Source organism: Perca flavescens, chromosome 14, assembly GCF_004354835.1.
Source record: "Perca flavescens isolate YP-PL-M2 chromosome 14, PFLA_1.0, whole genome shotgun sequence".
In the NCBI taxonomy this organism is placed as follows: domain Eukaryota; kingdom Metazoa; phylum Chordata; class Actinopteri; order Perciformes; family Percidae; genus Perca; species Perca flavescens.
The window spans coordinates 10014948-10033998 of record NC_041344.1 but is presented as its reverse complement, the minus strand read 5'-3'; the positions used below and the strand labels follow the sequence as shown (position 1 = coordinate 10033998).

At 39.2% G+C, this 19051-nt stretch overlaps 1 protein-coding gene across 3 annotated transcripts; it reads left to right on the top strand.

Annotated features, from left to right (window-relative positions):
• The first annotated feature begins 475 nt into the window (after nucleotides 1-475).
• si:ch1073-513e17.1 (sialin) lies at nucleotides 476-18700 on the top strand. 3 transcript variants are annotated; one of them, XR_003694265.1, is made up of 12 exons: nucleotides 476-719; nucleotides 6487-6528; nucleotides 6741-6880; nucleotides 7344-7561; nucleotides 8078-8311; nucleotides 8693-8867; nucleotides 9793-9911; nucleotides 10947-11108; nucleotides 12136-12268; nucleotides 15537-15684; nucleotides 15963-16056; nucleotides 16188-16274. XR_003694265.1 is itself a non-coding variant. In XM_028597871.1 (12 exons), exons 3-12 carry the CDS (start codon nucleotides 6796-6798, stop codon nucleotides 17525-17527), a joined length of 1533 nt encoding a protein of 510 aa, XP_028453672.1. In that variant the 5' UTR covers nucleotides 476-719; nucleotides 6487-6528; nucleotides 6741-6795; the 3' UTR covers nucleotides 17528-18700. The 3 variants fall into 3 exon arrangements, 2 of the variants coding, with proteins under 2 accessions (XP_028453672.1, XP_028453673.1); XM_028597871.1 differs by lacking the exon at nucleotides 15963-16056 and adding an exon at nucleotides 17360-18700 and having other exon boundaries at nucleotides 16188-16278; XM_028597872.1 differs by lacking the exon at nucleotides 15963-16056 and adding an exon at nucleotides 17360-18700 and having other exon boundaries at nucleotides 6738-6880; nucleotides 16188-16278.
• Nucleotides 18701-19051: the final 351 nt, after the last annotated feature.

Sequence of the window (19051 nt, the reverse complement as noted above, 5' to 3'; positions counted from 1 at the left end):
AGTAACTCTAAACCTTCTTTTATTGCTTTTGGTAAGGAAACGGAGCAATACATCAAAACCATTTATGACTTAAAAAATAAGAAAGCTGCTAAAACCATTCAGTTATGCTCTTTTTTTAATGTTTTTATTTGAATCTCCCCGTGGCTCTCTTCACTAATGTGTTTTTTTTTCTGTATTAATGATTGATTGTTTATGCTGTACTGTACTGTTTGTATCGTATAGTTTTAATAAAGATTGTTTAAAAAAAAAAAAAAAAAAAAATAGTGAAAAAAGCTAGCGGTTAGCCGAATTAGCTGTTAGCTAAACTAACGTTAGCTTCCCGGTGGAGGATAGCCATAGGCTAGCGTGGAACAGATCGTGCAGGTCGTAAACAGTAACATCTTGCGCATGTGCAGAACGGATCGTGCAGGCGGAACCAGAGAACGTCTAATAAGGGGAGAACTTCCACTCTCGGGAAAATTCCGGGTTGGTACAATGCGGCTAATAGGGAGTGAGATAGGGAGTGAACAGGCTCTCCATAGACAGGCTCTGGCAGAATGGATCGTGTACTGACCACTCCAGTGTTTTTTAGCTTTGTGTTTCCTCATAGCTTAGGTCATATGACTGACTCGCCGGCTGTGAGAAAGACACAATTGATATGATACGGTTCATGTTTCATGTTTTTTTACGTTCAGGCTGCCTTCAACCACAGGTGTCTTTGGTTTAAAACCCTTCACAAGGTAAGATGTGTTTGACGAAATATCCATAAAACTAAGTCGTCGTTAAAACAGAAACATTAATACACGAATTATAGTTACATGCTAAACCATACTGTAACCTAGCGGGTTCAGGGTAACTTTAAATCATGTGTGGTCTTATGCTAACAACCGTAGACCTGTGTAATGTTAGTGTTTTTGTTATAGCTATATTGTCTGACACTTGGCACATAACGGACACCATTCACACATATTTGAGGATTTTCCTATGTTAAACTAGCTTGAAATCAATCAAGTTATAATATTAATAATAATTTTATGCCTTATCAGAATGAGATTTTCGCCATACTAATACTTTTTACTGCATTGAATTTGTTTTGGTGTGGGTGGTGCATACATACAATAAACATATGAAAAAGGGAATAAACAATAGACAAAGAGCAAAGTAGGCTATTGCAACAGTCAATTGCATAAATATAGACCGTATAAGTAGCTTTTCTTGGTATTGATCTCGATCATTGATTAAAAAAAACAACACATTTTGCACTTTAATTTCCACTTGTTTTGTTGTTAATTTAAATTACGTAAAAAAATGTAAAAACCTGTAAAATCAATAACGTACATTATTTAGACATATTTGACAATGTTGTCCTTTAATGCAGTAAGCAGTTGGGTTTCAGAAAATTAATCCAATTTGTTTATTTAAAAAAGGGCTTTACTTTCAGCCCAAACAGGTTTAGTAAGCAAAAATGCAACTTGAAAACTTAAAAACTTACCACAGTAACTGACCTTTTCTTCCCCAGTTCCCCCCTAACAAGGAAGAAAACAAGGGGTCTTTAATACTAGATTAACAGTTTCAGAAAAAAAGAAGTGAATTGGGCTTTTTCTCTGAGGATCTCATGATAGGCTCAACACACACACATAGTTAGACAGACATTCTTGTAGACATGTGTCACATGGTAATGGCAAAAAGTATATTCTTTGTCATGCATACATACTTGCCACATAGCACAATGTATTTGGGATACACAATGTGTTGGTCACCTTAATGGTAACTGCCAATAATTGTTTAAAAACAACATGTGTCACACGGATGTTGTGACACAATTTTCTGACATTTTGTAGACCACACGATTATTTGAGAAAATAATTGCCTGATTAATTGATAAAGAAAATAATCATTAGTTGCAGCCCTGAGAAGTTGCCATTTAAAAAATGTTGTGGCAAAACCAATGCTACATGTCATAATAATAACCTTTTATATTTGTTTTAAATAAAATGGTACAAAGTTAAAGCACTTTTAAATGCACCAAAAAAAATGCAATAATACCAATAAAGTCCAGCAAAGCACTTAAATAACTTGAAATGAAAGGAAAACATAAAATGTGAAAATTTCTATGAAAGTGTCTTGAGAATATAATTGATCAATTTCTATAAGATTTCTAATGAAAAGTCCCTGCATGGGGAATGCTCATGCTTTGGATGAGTCAAAAGGTCAGAAATATATTCAGGGGCCAGGTCCGAATGTGCTTTGGGACACATATACTTGGAGGTTTATTCCTCGACGCAGAGGTCCAGGGTTCGAATCCGACCTGTGACGATTTCCAGCATGTCTTTCCCCCCTCTCCCTTTCCCCATTCCAAAATAAAGGCGGAAAAGCCCAACAAATAATCTTTAAAGAAATATATTTCTTTAAAGATATTTTTTATATATATATATATATATATGCACGCACACCTTATTTGACACTATGTCACTGACTGGAAACTTGACAGACCGATCAATGCAAACATTCAAGATGATTGAGCCACATTTTGTACTCAGTAATTAGAGCCACAGATGTTCACACAGTTTTTCCAGTTTGCCTTTTTCTTATACACACTGACACTTACTGTAAATTGTAAAAAAAAAGAGAGAAAACCACTTCCTGAGAAATATATCCTTTTTGGAAACACTTAGTCGATTAATCAATTAAGTTGATAGTCAGAAAATTAATCTGCAACTATTTTGATAATCAATTAATTTTGTTAAGTCACTTATTAATCAAAATTGTGAGTTTGAGCTTTTTTAAATGTTGAATTGATGATTTCCTCTTTTTTGCGATTGTACTTGTATTTGGGTTTTGGACTTTGGGAAATGATTATGATAATTTAGGGTCAAAAATTTGGATGACACATTCCTCAGACAATATGTGTGACCATGAAATGTGAAACATGTTGAGATTGACTGGACAGATGAACTGTAGCTATAATTAAAGGGTTATTTATGATGTGATAACCCCCAGACCAGCTGCTTCAGGTGATCTTTGGCCATTCTGGTCCTATTACTGTATGTACTGTGATGATAACACTGTATATCTACTGTCATGAGAAACTCTTTTAGTGTTATGAAACCCAGCTCGACCCCCACAAAACGTTTTGGATTGTGTCAAAAAAGTATATTTTTCTCAGTTCCTTAAAAGCAGTTCATCCGAAAGGTTTTCTGCTGCCAGCAACATCATGAGTCGTTACTTTTCTGCACATCAAAGCTAACAACAGCAAGTGTAAGAAGTGAAACTCAAAACAATGACTCAGTGTTATTATCCTGGCTATTTCTTTTACAGACAAATCCACTCTATAACATTTAGCACTTACTATACAGAGTCATTACTCTTTGATATGTTTGTCAATGCCACAAATGTCTTTATATTTCTAGTTTTGTCCCACAAACAGTCCCAAACCTACATATACTTTCACGTATGACAAAGGAAAAACATCAAATCCTGATATATCATGAGCTCGAACCAGCAAATATCTGCCGTTTTTGCTTGACTAAATTACTAAAATTGATGAGATCCATCCAGAAATGCTCAAGGCTCTGGGTGTGGAGGGGCTGTCTTGGTTGAAACGCCTCTTCAACATTGCGTGGAAGTCTGGGACGGTGCCAAAGGAGTGGCAGACTGGGACGGTGGTTCCCCTTTTTAAAAAGGGGAACCAGAGGGTGTGTGGCAATTACACGGGTATCACACTTCTCAGCCTCCCTGGTAAAGTCTACTCCAAGGTGCTGGAAAGGAGGGTTTGGCCGATAGTCGAACCTCGGGTTGAGGAGGAACAATGCGGATTCCGTCCTGGTCGTGGAACAACGGACCAGCTCTTCACTCTCGCAAGGATCCTGGAGGGAGCCTGGGAGTATGCCCAACCGGTCTACATGTGTTTTGTGGATTTGGAGAAGGCGTATGACCGGGTCCCCCGGGAGATACTGTGGGAGGTGCTGCGGGAGTATGGGGTGAGGGGGTCCCTTCTCAGGGCCATCCAATCTCTGTATGACCAAAGTGAGAGCTGTGTCCGGGTCCTCGGTAGTAAGTCGGACTCGTTTCAGGTGAGGGTTGGCCTCCGCCAGGGCTGCGCTTTGTCACCAATCCTGTTTGTAACATTTATGGACAGGATATCGAGGCGTAGTCGGGGTGGGGAGGGGTTGCAGTTTGGTGGGCTGGGGATCTCATCGCTGCTCTTTGCAGATGATGTGGTCCTGATGGCATCATCGGCCTGCGACCTTCAGCACTCACTGGATCGGTTCGCAGCCGAGAGTGAAGCAGCGAGGATGAGGATCAGCACCTCTAAATCTGAGGCCATGGTTCTCAGCAGGAAACCGATGGAATGCCTTCTCCAGGTAGGGAATGAGTCCTTACCCCAAGTGAAGGAGTTCAAGTACCTTGGGGTTTTGTTCGCGAGTGAGGGGACAATGGAGCGGGAGATTGGTCAGAGAATCGGCGCAGCGGGTGCGGTATTACGTTCAATTTATCGCACCGCCAGGACGAAAAAGAGAGCTGAGCCAGAAGGCAAAGCTCTCGATCTACCGGTCAGTTTTCGTTCCTACCCTCACCTATGGTCATGAAGGCTGGGTCATGACCGAAAGAACGAGATCCAGGGTACAAGCGGCTGAAATGGGTTTCCTCAGGAGGGTGGCTGGCGTCTCCCTTAGAGATAGGGTGAGAAGCTCAGTCATCGATGAGGAGCTCGGAGTAGAGCCGCTGCTCCTTTGCGTCGAAAGGAGCCAGTTGAGGTGGTTTGGGCATCTGGTAAGGATGCCCCCTGGGCGCCTCCCTAGGGAGGTGTTCCAGGCACGTCCAGTTGGGAGGAGGCCTCGGGGAAGACCCAGGACTAGGTGGAGGGATTATATCTCCAACCTGGCCTGGGAACGCCTCGGGATCCCCCAGTCGGAGCTGGTTAATGTTGCTCGGAAAAGGGAAGTTTGGGGTCCCCTGCTGGAGCTGCTCCCCCCGCGACCCGATACCGGATAAGCGGACGAAGATGGATGGATGGATGGATGACTAAAATAATTATTTGGTGATCAAAATATTTGCCAATTCATTTTCTGTTTGGCAGATTTATCAAAAAACTACTTTTTTGGGTCTGGGCAAGCATTCACAGCTCATTTCCAAAGTGAATGGACGGCGCTCAAATGCCTCCGGGCACAATTGGATAGTCCTTCAACCAATCAGACCAATCGGGGTGACGTAGCAGCGACAGCGGCATCAACGGGTTGCTGCGCTTCGGTGGCTGTCATGTTGAATGTACACAAAAAGCTGCTTGCCGTCGCTGTGCTATCGTCCTCGTGTAAAGCCCACCTCAACGGTTGTGATTGGTGCCTCAATTTGGAAAAATTGGAAATGGGCTTGAATGGGCTCTTGGCCAGACTGAAGGCCTTTTTATAGTTGTGCGTCGAATCAACGGCGTAGGGTCCAGACCCCTCTGCGTCTACGCCGGATCCTACGCCGTAGCCTGACACGCACCTCTCGAAAAATGTAACTACACGTCACAGCAACACACGTCGCTCGGCCGTGGCTTGGTAGTGTTGCATTTTCCCCCGACTCATTTCCAGGTTCTCCTTCTCCATAAACAACATGAAATCAAGGAGAGGGTTAAATGTTCCTGCTACAGATTTCCCACCGTGGTCAGAAAGAACAGGGGAGACACTTTGTTTGTCTCACTAGGACTCTAGAGTCGCTACTCGCTCCGAAGATAATCGCTGGCACTCTCTCACTTCTCCCTCTACCACACACTCCCCACACACACACACACACTCACACATGCGGCTCGCATCAGGCCACTTTTTAAGGCTACGGCGAGAGCTCTGCGTGGAGCCTCCGCACAACTGTAAAACGGCCTTGACTTGCAGAGCAAATCTCAAATTTGCCGGAAGTTTGTCAGGGTTTTTCCCAGGCTAACTTTTACTGAAACCTTTAGGCAAAAAATACAGGAAGAGAAACAAAACCTCATTATTAAAAAATACTATCCTTGACATTAAATGTCCCACTTTCTCCACAAAATGATTAATTTATAAATAATACTAACATTTGTATGCATGATCCACCAGTACAGCAAGAGTACTGGGTCCCAATTGATTTTTATTTTCTGCTTAAGCCTTATTAAAAACAAAACTAATTCCAGGTCACTGAATAGGTGACGTTACAAAGTGTTTCCCAGGCCTTTACCCACACCTCCTCAGGTATTTCCATTACTATCTGTTTTTCCCAACTTTGCCTTTACTGTGTTGAGCTTTTTATGTTTCAATCTGACCTTTGGTTTCATAAAACCTTTTTAATAAACACTTTGTTAAGCTTGTAAAGAGATGTGTGTGTTAAGTCAAGGACACAAGTCAATTTCTTGAAAAGTAGACATTTGAAGATCGAACAGACAGTTTGTTTTGTTGTTATGTGACCTTTTTATTTCATGTTCACAGGTTCCAGTTCAGTAAAAAAAAAGACAAACTCATGCTGAGCTTCATCATTTCTCTCTTCCTCTCTCCGCAGTGTATTCCTTCTGAGCCTCAGTAGACTAATCATAATTTGCAGGTATGGTTAAACTTGTGTGTGTGTGTGTGTGTGTGTGTGTGTGTGTGTGTGTGTGTGTGTGTGTGTGTGTGTGTGTGTGTGTGTGTGTGTGAGATATAAAGCTTTTTATCTAACTCAACTGATGTGTTGTGTCACTTGACTTGACTTGTCTGTGTCATGTGTTTATCTCACAGCCTCTTCCTTTCTGATTACTACTTTTATCCGTCCAGCAGGTTTCGTTGACACAATGGTTCAGTGACTTAATATTTTCCGGGTCAGCCAAGTGTCATGCCGCAACCAAATGGCTACTCCATCAACTCGGCCCCTTCGGACGAGAGCGAGGACATTGAACCCCTCATTGAGAATGATGCAGGTGTTTATTTTTGTAGCAGATCAAAAATGTATTGTAATCAAGATTTTGAGTTTGCTACATGCAAATACTCTCAAGATAAGTTCCAAGGAACGCTTCACAATTTCCCAGATCTTAAGGTGATGAGGTCATGAAATAACTTGTTTGGTCCAACCAGCAGTCCAAAACCTAAATATTCAATTTACTATAAAGTTAACATATTTTCACATAAAGATGATGCTGGTTGTTCTTTTACCAAAACAACAAAACTATTAAAAAAACTATCAAAATAGCGGCAGATTAATTGTCTGTCAATAGACTTATCGTTGCTGTTCTTTCTATTCTATATTTTTATTTAACACAACCTCTGGTGCAAACAAAGAAATTCTCACTTCCAGCAAAACATTAAAACATGAATTATGCTTTAATAAAAAGATGTGCTCACAGTCCAGACTACATGTAAATATCATTGTATTCTTTATAACAGTTCCTCCTCAGTGCTGCTCGGCTCGCCTCAACCTGGCCTTCCTGATGTTTCTCGGGTTCGCTGTAGTCTACGGTCTTCGTGTCAACCTCAGTGTTGCCATGGTAGCCATGGTGAATACCACTGACCCCAAACCAGCCCAGAACACCTCCGTAATCTATGCCTGTCCACTGCCAGCAAGGTCGGAAAACACCAGTGACACTTTCCCACAACCTGAGGGGGTAACAAACTTCAAATCTTACAAATCTTTTAAGCAATTTTCCTTTCGCTGATTCTTAAACATGTTACTATATGTGTGTAGTTTGGAACAAAACACTTGATAACGAACCCACTTCAAGATACCATGTTGTTAGTCCGTTTGTTTCTTTAAATTAAGTAAGTTATGTCCAAATAACTGCAAATCTGACTGGATAGCATCAGAAAAGGTAAATAAAAGAGAACAGAGAAGGGGGGAAAGTGCAAGTACTTCTAATGAGTGGAAAATTCCAGTCTGTGCGTTTTGATAAGAGTTGATTTGCTATATTTCAGATTCCTCTCAGTGTTTCCATATATGAATATGGATCTCAATTCTATCTGCTTTGACCCTATTTACACATTTAAAGACACACTGTACACAACCTATATCACCTTTACCGGGTGGTGAAATCTCATAGGTGTAAATGCGAGTAGGGTACTTGTCAACAGTGTCTGAATGCCTTTTACCGTAAACGGTCCCTCTCTTCGTCCTCTGGTCCCAGACCCCACAGTACCCGTGGGACTCGAAGACTGAGGGCTGGCTGCTGGGAGCCTTCTTCTTCGGCTACCTGTGCACACAGATCCCGGGGGGCTACCTTTCCGGTCACTACGGGGGGAGTATCTTCCTGGGTTTGGGTGTGCTGGGCACTGCTGCCCTCACGCTGCTCACCCCTCTGGCTGCCCAGATGGGTTCGTACTGGCTGTTTGCACTACGAGCGTTGGAGGGCTTTGGAGAGGTAAGAGTGCATGAAGCAGGACACAGGAGGCTGCAGGGAATATGATGTGCACAGTTAGGTGTTTGTAATCGTTTTCCCTCTGATGCTTTAGTTGCTTTTACACTAGAACTGCAACTATCAATTATTGTCATAATTGATTAATCTGCTGATTATTTTTTTGATTAAGTGTTTGGAGTATAAAATGTAAAAAAAACATGACTTAAATGATTAATAGTTTATCAAAAATATTTGCTGATTCATCATTTCAGCTCTGTTTTACATTGCACAATATTTTTTATAACATTGAAACTTTGGATTGCTACACATCTACATTCCATATGTACATATGTTTCTGTCTCACTCTCTGCCTGTCTCTCTGCCTGTGTCTCCATGTTTCACCAGGGTGTGACGTTCCCGGCCATGATGGCCATGTGGGCTCGGTGGGCTCCTCCTCTGGAGCGCTCTCGCCTGACGACCCTGTCGGGATCAGGGGCCAACTTTGGGGCTTTTTTGGCTCTGCCGCTCACCGGCTACATCTGCCAAACCTTAGGCTGGCCCGCTGTCTTCTACCTCTGTGGTGAGCGAGGGAAACCCAAACACAATCACATATAGTACATCATGACATACCTTACTCTCTCACAGGAAAGATGGTTAATGCTGTACAACAATGAGACATTTAAACATGCAGATCATAAATTCCCTATCTGATATTAATGAATAATATGCAAGAAATGTGATGTGACCAACATAGTTGTTGCTGTATGACACTAAGAACACCAAGGCCCAAAAGCAATGGTGGAAGAATAACTAAGTAAAAGTAGTAATACCACATAATATACTAATGCACAGTTTCTTATACAAATAGTTTAACACTAAAATTAAGTTTAAATTAAGACTATAGCAAGCATAACTTTTCTAACCTAATTAGTGAGGCAATAATGTGTACATCGCTTTAATGTTGAAACTTTAAGGTCTAAAGGTACCATAAAGGTAGGGCTATTACTTTATATACTTGCTTGTGAATTTCCACATCAGTAAGGTCTTATCTTAACCTTTTAATAATACAAATATTATTAACTAAAGTTATCAAATAAAGTACAATTTTTGCCTCTGAATTGGGATGGAGTAGAAGTATTAAGTAAAAGATGGAAATACTCAAGTACCTAAAAATTGTACTTAAGTACAGTATTTGAGTTAGTTACTTTCCACCATTGCACAAAAGTAATTTTATGAAAAAAAACTAAGGTATTTATCTCACTTTACTGACCTTGCTACCTTTTATACAGAATGTTCATAATCATCACCATGACAGTGACAATATTACTTTTCCTCTGATTGGGCTTTCAAAATAATCTTCTCCTCTTTGCACGATACATTTGGAGCAGTTTGATATTGTTATGACCTCAAGCATTCACTGTCAACCCTAAAAACCAGCAGCTTTCCTTTTAATTATTCACCAACAATGTACAATAAACCTCTCTCTCTCTGTGTGTCTCTTTCAGGAGGTGCTGGTTGCCTCTGGGCAGTCTTTTGGTTTATTTTTGTATCCAATGACCCTCGCACCCACCGTCGAATCAGTGAAGAGGAGCGAGATTACATCATAAACTCTATCGGACCTCAGGTGCACATCAAACATTGACCAATGTTTTATGAACTGACGTGCAGCTCACATGTTTCAATCTTGCTCTACTTTTTCTGGTCATAATGTAAGCTGTAGTGATTAAAAATGACAAAAGATGTATTAGTTTAAAAATGTTTAAACCAGAGGACCCAGAAGAATGAGATGCCCTGCGTTATTGCTGCTTCTCTTCGTTGATAAGATATTAAACTCTGGCCTATTGCAGCTTTAAATCTTCTATATGAATACATGAAACAACAAATTATTACTCGTACAGGTTCCCTGTATTGCCAGTTGGTATGGAAGCTGCAAAGAAGGTGTTTTATTCACTTATCAAAAGTTTTTTTTTTTCTTTTTTGCTGTATGTCTGAAAGGGAGTTTTGGATGAATTGAAACTGAGTTGTCCCTTAACCTCTACACCATGTTGAAGAGTTTTTTTTTTGTTCTACTTGCAGTGTAATGTTGTTTTTAAGTTCCCTCTCAAACGTCCTGTTACCTTTTTACTCTTCTCTGTTTTTCGTACTTTCTCTTCCCCTTTTGCTGGTGTAATGCCAACAAATCATTTTACATATTTAAATCCAGCTCTGTGTCATGGCAGTGTGGGCAGATGAACAGTGTGTGGCTTCCCTCCATGGCTGCAGCTCACGGATGCTCCCAGCTGAGCAGATCAGCGGAGGTCTGCCAAGATTCGCTGGATGACACCAAACGTGTCACAGAGGCCGCTGAGACCTCGGCTGCTCTGAGCTCCTTGCACTGGCGCCACACAGGGATGCCAATCACCGTTCTTCTAAACAATCTGCCCACACAAAGATGACACAGAGCTGGATTAAACCGGCAAAGTATCCCTTTAGTGAAAGCTTTCCTGTCAATCCATGTATGTAATATTTTAAGTTTACTTGCTTACTAACATTTAAAACCTGATCAAAGCTATTGAATAATCTTTTCTTTTTTTTGTATCATAATATCAGTGATAACGAAGGATTTAGTATAGATCGTATATGGGTAGTGTTTTCTAAAGATTTTGTCATGCACCTGCAGGGCACAGGTCATGGCTGGTCCATGCCCTTGCGGCCCATAATGATGTCCGTCCCTCTGTGGGCCATCATCATCACCCAGATGTGTTCAAACTGGAGCTACTACACCCTGCTCACCTCCCTGCCCACCTACATGGATAATATCTTGCACTTTGACCTACAATCGGTAAGGTTTCAATTTATTTGTTCCCACATTTCATATTTAAAAATGAATAAGAAATGTTGGTAAGTAGTGATTGATCTTGAATTACGTTTGAAGGTTGTGTGTAATTTACTAAAATTAAACAGTTGTAGTTGTGGTTTCTTACCTGTACATTTTCCAAAAGTAAAACGTTAAGATGTATTAAAGTTTGAATATATCAGTCAGCCCGGTTTGGAACAAAGTAAAAAAAATATTTATTATATATACATATTTATTAATGACCTTAAGAGCTGCTGGCAGGCCATTTTTTAGCCTTTGAACAGAGCCAGGCTAGCTGTTTTCCCCTGCTCCCGGTCTTTATGGTTAGCAAAGCTAACCAGCGGCTGTTTCATATTTACTTTACACGCATCAATCTTCTCATCTAACTCTCAGCAAGAAATACAATAAGTGTGCCAAACTATTTTGTTTTTTAATATTACTAAAGGTCATAAATAACTTTGGTGGTCTCATCACTTACATGCTGTACTTCTCCCATTCAACCCCAATGCTGTGTGACAGGGCACTGTAATATGCTTATTATGCATCTCTTAAAACTGAACAAAGACAAGGCTACCTGTAATCATCAAATTAGAGCTGCAAAAATGACTCCATTCATTGATTAGTTGTCAACTTATGACTTAATTGCATCTATTTTGATAATTGATTATTCGTTTTTTTTTATGGAAAAAAAGTAACAATTCTTTGATTCCATCTTTTTAAATGTGAATATTTTCTAGTTTCTTCACTCTTCTATGATAGTAAACTTAATATCTTTGTGTTGTGGACAAAACAAGACATTGGAGGACGTGATCTTGGGCTTTGGAAAACAGTGATTGACATTTTTTACCATTTTCTTACATTTTATAGACCAAACAACTAATCAATTAATCAGGAAAATAATCAACATATTAATCGTCTATGAAAATAATCATTAGTTGCAGCTGTACATCAAATCCTTATATAGTCCAAAATAGGACAACAACTCTGAAAAAATCTCTGTGTCTCTGTCCAGAATGGTTTCCTCTCCGCTCTGCCATACCTCGGTGCCTGGTTATTCTCGACTCTGTCCGGTGTCGTAGCAGACAGTCTGATCGAGAGGAAGGTGTTCAGCGTCACCAACGTACGCAAGCTCTTTACACTCGCAGGTAAAAGAACCTTTTCCTCTCAGATCCTCTTTGTTTATGTCACGTATACAGGTTTATATGCTGCATGTTCTGCATGATTGCTTCTGTGTCTGTTTTTGTTTTGTTTTTTTATTTTGGCCGATTTTACAAGAACTTACAAATGACAAAGTAAGACAAAAAAAAACAGCCATCAAGAACGACAACAAAAAACAGAACACAAACAACCAGCAGACACTCCATTCAAAGCAAAGAAAATGTGGAAATGCACATGCCAAAAAAGAATAGAAAAAAAGGTCATGTCCCAGTTCATGGTTTTCCCTTCCGTATGTACTATATACTCAGTGAAAGGGACCCAAATCTTCTTAAATGTATCGTGGGAATTGGACAGCTTCTGTGTCTGGTTGACTGTCACAGGACAAGGGATAGATGTTTATGTGGAAGTTAAGGACTCGGAGAAGCAATTTACATTGGACCGTTTGACTTCATTTGTGTCAACAAGTGCAGTCTGTATTTCACTTTTGACAGTATTGTTTTAGCTCTAGCATGAAGTGTTGCTCTTTACTTCCACTTTTGATGAACCCTGTAGAGGTTGTGGCCCTTTTTATACAAACCCACACTGATCACGCAATAAGGATGGGGAAGCTAGAAGTCACATTTAACCACAGTCACACTTTCATCTGGATACAATGTGCTGGAGTTTAAGGGCAAGACAATAAACACGTTACTGTCCAAATATGCACAGACTGCACTGTGTATTTTTCCATTGTACAAACAGTGGAAATCAACAGTTATCAGTTACAATTATCCTGCCTGTCTGATGGAAAGTGTGTGTGATTTATCATCTGATATTGACGCGCTCTTTCTTTTGAACTGCTAAGACTTAAATTCTTCACACACTTCCACTTACCAAAGATCATTTTGGAGTAATTACTGGACCATCTGCAACACCGAAATCAATAATGTAACCTACAGGGGCCTGTTTCACAAAACCAGGATAAGGGATTAAGCCTGGATTTCCCAGTTATCCTGGCTCAATTTAGCCTTGACTCGGTTTCACAAAAGCGGAGGCACATAAATCACCATGGAGATTTATTCTGTGCAGCTAGCCTGCTCCTGACCAGGCTAACAGGATTTATTTAATCCTGGAACCTTTTCTGATCACCCAGCAGTGTTCACCTTATTGTTATCAGCCTGGATTAAAATACAACAGGTAGGCTACATATTGCTGTTCATTTAAGTACTGTTATTAGTTAAAGTTGTGACCATTATTTTTTTATAATTATTCATGTGACCGTCATTGTTACTGTTATATTGCTGTATGAAGACTGCTGTTCATATTGTTGTTAGAAGTTTGATGAATATATTATGGCAGTTGTTGAGATAATTAGAAAAGGCTAATAACATTTCAAATGTGTTTTAAATGAAGTCTGTTACTAAGGGCAATACATACAATGCTTTACATTTCTATAGTTGACCAATGCACCTTGAATTATTTTAGTTGAGAATTTTTTTTGTATTATTCTTTAACAATAAGGATCATGTTTATTCGTCTTCCATGTGCATTGTATTTGGCATTCTTAGCACACAATTTGTGTTGTCCAGTAAACTGGGACTATAATTTGGGAGGATTGAACAATTTTAAGAACATATTCTTTGTACAATCCTCCCAAATTATAGTCTTAGTTCACTAGACCAATAACTATCTAGTGATGTAGGCTACTGTACATTCAGGTAACAACAGGGAGAGGACACCTTAATGGTTTTTGAACTTTTTTGCTGGGGGGATATAACTGATGAATATACTCTGTTCCATTCATGTTAACAGTGTGCATGGAATTTATCACTTTATTATCTTTATAGTTTCTAGATTTTAGTCCAATTTCTTCAGTGTCTTTATTTTCTATGTCCATACAGTACATCAGGGAGCAAGGCATATAATATGTAGAGAAAGAAACTCGTCCTCCTATAAAAAATAAAAAACGCCAGAAAAAGCGTGGCAGATAATAGCGGACTGACTGAATGATATATCTAAAAATATACATTTATGAAATACTGCTCTTAATTGAAACCATTCAATATGTAACTTGTCATTTGCAAAAACGAACAGTTGTACACTTTGCATTAAAAGCAAGCAGTGGAAGTTAATATGACTTAGGAAATTTTTATTTTAGCCCATGAGAGAGAGAAAGAGGGAGGAACAGAGTGAAAGAAATATTTACGCATCATATTTTAGCGGTGTAGAAAATGGATCTTGATGGTAAATTTCATGGCAAACTAGGCTACTGTTAATTTGTGAAAATGATTAGTAGCCTAATCATTGAATGGTAGGATTATGACTGTTTCAATTCAGAGTGGTCAGTTAATGTATATGTTTAGGCTGCTTACACATTCAGTCGGTCCGTGATCGTCTTGCTGCGCTTTTTCTCGCTGTTTTATTACAGCGGCCGTGTTATTCTCTTTTTATACAAATAATGTGTTTCACGTCATCATACTTCCACAAGAAGCTGCTGCTCACTCTGTATAAAGTATGTACAATGCGTATTCTCCATTTTGGCATCAGTAAATCTGTGATCGACCTCGCGGTCCTTTTGAGGAAATCCGTGGACGCGCATCTATCTGAATTAGTTCAGCCTGGCTCGACCTAGTCGCTCCTCCTCAGCCTGGCTTGGCCTTCGTGAAACGCACCAAGCCAGGATGCACAGATTAGACTAGGTCAAGCCTCGCTTTATCAGTTATCCTGGATTTATATATTCTGCTTTTGTGAAACAGGCCCCTGAAACAGGTTATGATTTTATGTACTCCAAATGTGAAGGTGCTTTGACGCAAGTAACTGTTTAAATGTACTGTATGTTTACTGGAGTAGTATTCTATCATTACACTTACCTAAGGGAATTATATTTTCACTTGTCCAACACAAAGTCTCAGTTTTCAGCATGTTCTTGTGACAAACAAATAAGGAAGTGTCCTCTACACAGGAATCGGTATGTTGGTTTTCAGTTAGTAAGTAAAACATTTAAGGAGAAATTAATTTATTACAGACAGAAAAACAAATTACAGTATCTCTCATGACTCAGGTTTTGAATGTAGTGATGCTGCCCTCATCTGGTTTAGATTCAGTATTGAAAGAGTCACACAGATATCCAGATATACAAACAACGTGTTTTATGGTTTACTCATTGACTGTAGAGAACGAAAGAAAACCAGCAATACCAGTGATGTTTTCTGTACTGGTATTTCCTTCATTTTTTTTTAACATCCATCTCTCCACACATCCCCCTCCTCTCTGCAGGTGTGTTGCCAGCGTCAGCTCTCCTCGTGGCTGTGAGTTACGCCGGCTGCAGCCACATCCTCACCGTCACCTTCCTCACACTCTCCACAACCATAGGAGGGGCAACCGCCTCCGGAGTCTACATCAACCAAATAGACATCGCTCCTCGGTGGGTGTTACCTTCCATACTGCTTCCCCACTCTGTCTGTTTGTTAGGATTAGGGCTGCATGTGGCCATTTCAATTTTTCAGAATCTCAAGGTCCAGAAATGTCCAGAAATATTCAGTTTACAAAGATATGAAACGGATAAAAGCAGAAAATCGTGTAATTCACAAATCTAAAACCAGAGAATGTTTTGCTTTATTTGTGGAAATTTACTAAAACTTAAATTTAAACTAGTTTAGATAATACAGAATTTTCTTTCTGTTCATCAACTAATCGTTTCAGTTGTGATGAAGACTCAGACGTTTGAACAGTAATATTATGATGTGGACAAGCTTTCAGCCCAATCCTTCAGTTTTGGTCCTCCTGACTCAAACTTGTACGTACAATACTGTATGTGTGATACACATTATGATTAGGCTAATTTCCTACAGTCTTTGTATTATAAAGAAACACTGAAGAATATTTTACCTCTCTTTCTCTCTCTCTCTCTCTCTCTCTCTCTCTCAGATATGCAGGATTCCTTCTAGGAATCACCAACACATTTGGGACCATTCCTGGAGTCTTGGCACCCATTGTTACAGGGTACTTTACTAAGGATGTAAGTCTCTAAAAAGGAATGATTGTTTCATTCCCTTAAATTATCATACAGATGGGGTGCCTGGATAGCTCACCTGGTTGAGCGTGCGCCCCACATACAGAGGCTCAGTCCTTGCCACAGCAGCTGCACGTTAGTTTCCGACCCACAGCCCCTTGCTGCGTCTCATTCCCCCACTCTCTCCCCCTTTCCTGACTTCAGCTGTCCTATCTAATAAAGGCCTAAAATGGCCAAAAATAATCTTTTAAAAAATACCAAATATATGAGGCTTGAGTTCTTTTAATGACATTCTTTGAATGGCTGATCTTTCATCCAAAAGAAGAGATCAGTTTTGTGTATTTTAGTTGGAGTGCAAAAGCCTATGAAACAACATTTAAACTGTTACAGGACTATAACATTTTAAAGTAAAGTTTAGTTTATTATGAGGAGGAGGACATTAAATTACAATCCTCTACAAAATTAAATAAATAAAAGCACTCTAATCAAACTGCCAAAAATAAATCATTAAAAATGTACACAATTTATAACTGGTGATAAAAGAGTTTGGGTGTTTCCAATAAGCTGTAATTTGAATAATTTAGAGGATTGTACTGTTGATTGGACAAAACAAGCATTGTGAAGGTGTTACAGTGGATAGGTAATTGTTAGTATTTGAGACTGCATTTCTCACTTTTTTCAAAATGTTTACAAACCGAACAATCAATTGATTAATCAAGAAAATAATCAACAGATTAATCCATAATGAAAAATAACCATTAGTGGCGGTACGAAACAAAATTTAACAAAAATGAACTCCACCCCAACCAACTACAACAGTAAAATCCTGCTTCTACATTAATGCATGAGTATTATACATAAAAGTAGAACAGACACAGGGGACATTTTAAAGGGGCTGTACTCGACATTCAGAACATTAATATAGCACAAAACAAATATTTGCTTTGTCAAGATATAGTGGAGCAATGGCGTCCTGAGCAGAGAATGAAGTCACTCTCTCGGTGTACAAGTACCCCTGGTTGGGAATCACTGCTGTACACAACGGGGCACTGAAGTAATACACTACCTCTTCTTCTGTGGTTCTTAGCACACCCTGGCAGGCTGGAGGATGGTGTTCTGGGTGGCTGCTGGGATCCAGGTCGGCGGTGCTCTCGTCTACACAATATTCGGCAGCGGGGAGATCCAGCCGTGGGCCGGCACCGAGGAGGAGAGTGCAGAAGCTAAGAAAGACAGGAGCAGGTCCGTCTCCACATAAAACATACAAGTTCAGGTGAATACATCTGACAAACACAAAGAAAAGTGGCAGATGGTGTACAGCTTTAAAAGACCGTGGCATATATTTAAACCCAGGAGAATAGATTTGAGTACTACCTCCTATGAATCGATGCAGTATTCACAATCAACAAATATGAAGAATGGGAGAGGTGTACCGACAATATTTACATCAAGCATACAGTAGCTTAACATTTTTATCCGTGGACCAGGATTGTTTGATCAAGAATAATTTTAAGGTTTTTACATTGTCTGTGGAGTTTTTATCAATAATATCTTGCAATGTTTACACTCAGGTGGCATTTTAACAATAATTCCAGCAAAGCAAATGATTTTATGCACATTTTTATAGTAGGCTTTTAAAGTAGAAAAATTACCTCTGCTGGATATTTAATGCCTTTACCAGTCAGAAACTTGTGAATAATAGTACTGTTCTCTTGTACTGCTTTCTGTTGTAAAAGGTCACAGAAACATCATTTAAGCTACAACTCTTTTTATTAGACTAATATTTACATTATAATCAGTGATATTTGCACCCAGGTTAGAGAAAAACAAATGTGTATGATCTTTTTTGTGTTTTTTTTTTTTTTTTTTTTTAAGTTTTTCTTGAGCTGTGAATGAGATGAGACCACATGTATAATCAACCAAACACTTTAAAGCTTACACTTTGCTTATTCAGCTGCTTCGTTTACAACCGTATATGGTTTCTGACCACTTCTAGACTGAAAATAAACACCAAAGACCTTATATTTGGTAACCGTTCCAATATTGTAATAAATCATCTTTCTAAGAGATTTTAATCAATTATTTAGAAAGATGAGGATTTTAAGTTTTAGTTTCATCCAGAAAACCAAAGCACTTTATACTGCCAGGATTTGAATATTTTTACTAAAAGTGCCATGAACTATGACTTACTTTTTGAGTAATGTTTCTAAGAAATATAGGGATTTGCAGTGTTTGTAATCTGTCATACATTTTTCAACTACAATAATTAGAAAAGACAAGTCATGCAGTATGTCAAAAGTGCAATAATTTATTTACCTTCTGTGTGTGTTGAAAATGTGTGAGGTTGTACAATATGTAAAATATGTTTTATTGTGAAAAGAATCAAGTTTGTATTACTGAGCAAAACTAAAATATGTGGCATCAGAGTGAAGTCTGTGTGTTTATATTTCTGTTCAGACTATTGCGTTGTTGCAGATTGTTGTAATTTTATAGTCAACTATAATTAACACAGGAAATGTACGTATGCGTGCATGACACTCAGATTTTCAGGCAACAAAGTGAGACAAAGAGACAAAAAACTCCATTCAAATATTTCATACGCTAAAACACCACATATGCTTCACAACTCTTTATAAAAACTGTAATTTTCAGATGGTAAAACCTACAAGGACAGGTCCTCCTTGTTTTTCTCTGTCTGTTAAGTATATATGTTTGGGTTTAGTGTGTAACCCCAATCTGTGATCATCGTATGGGTAATATACTACCAGTGTTAGAAGTAAAA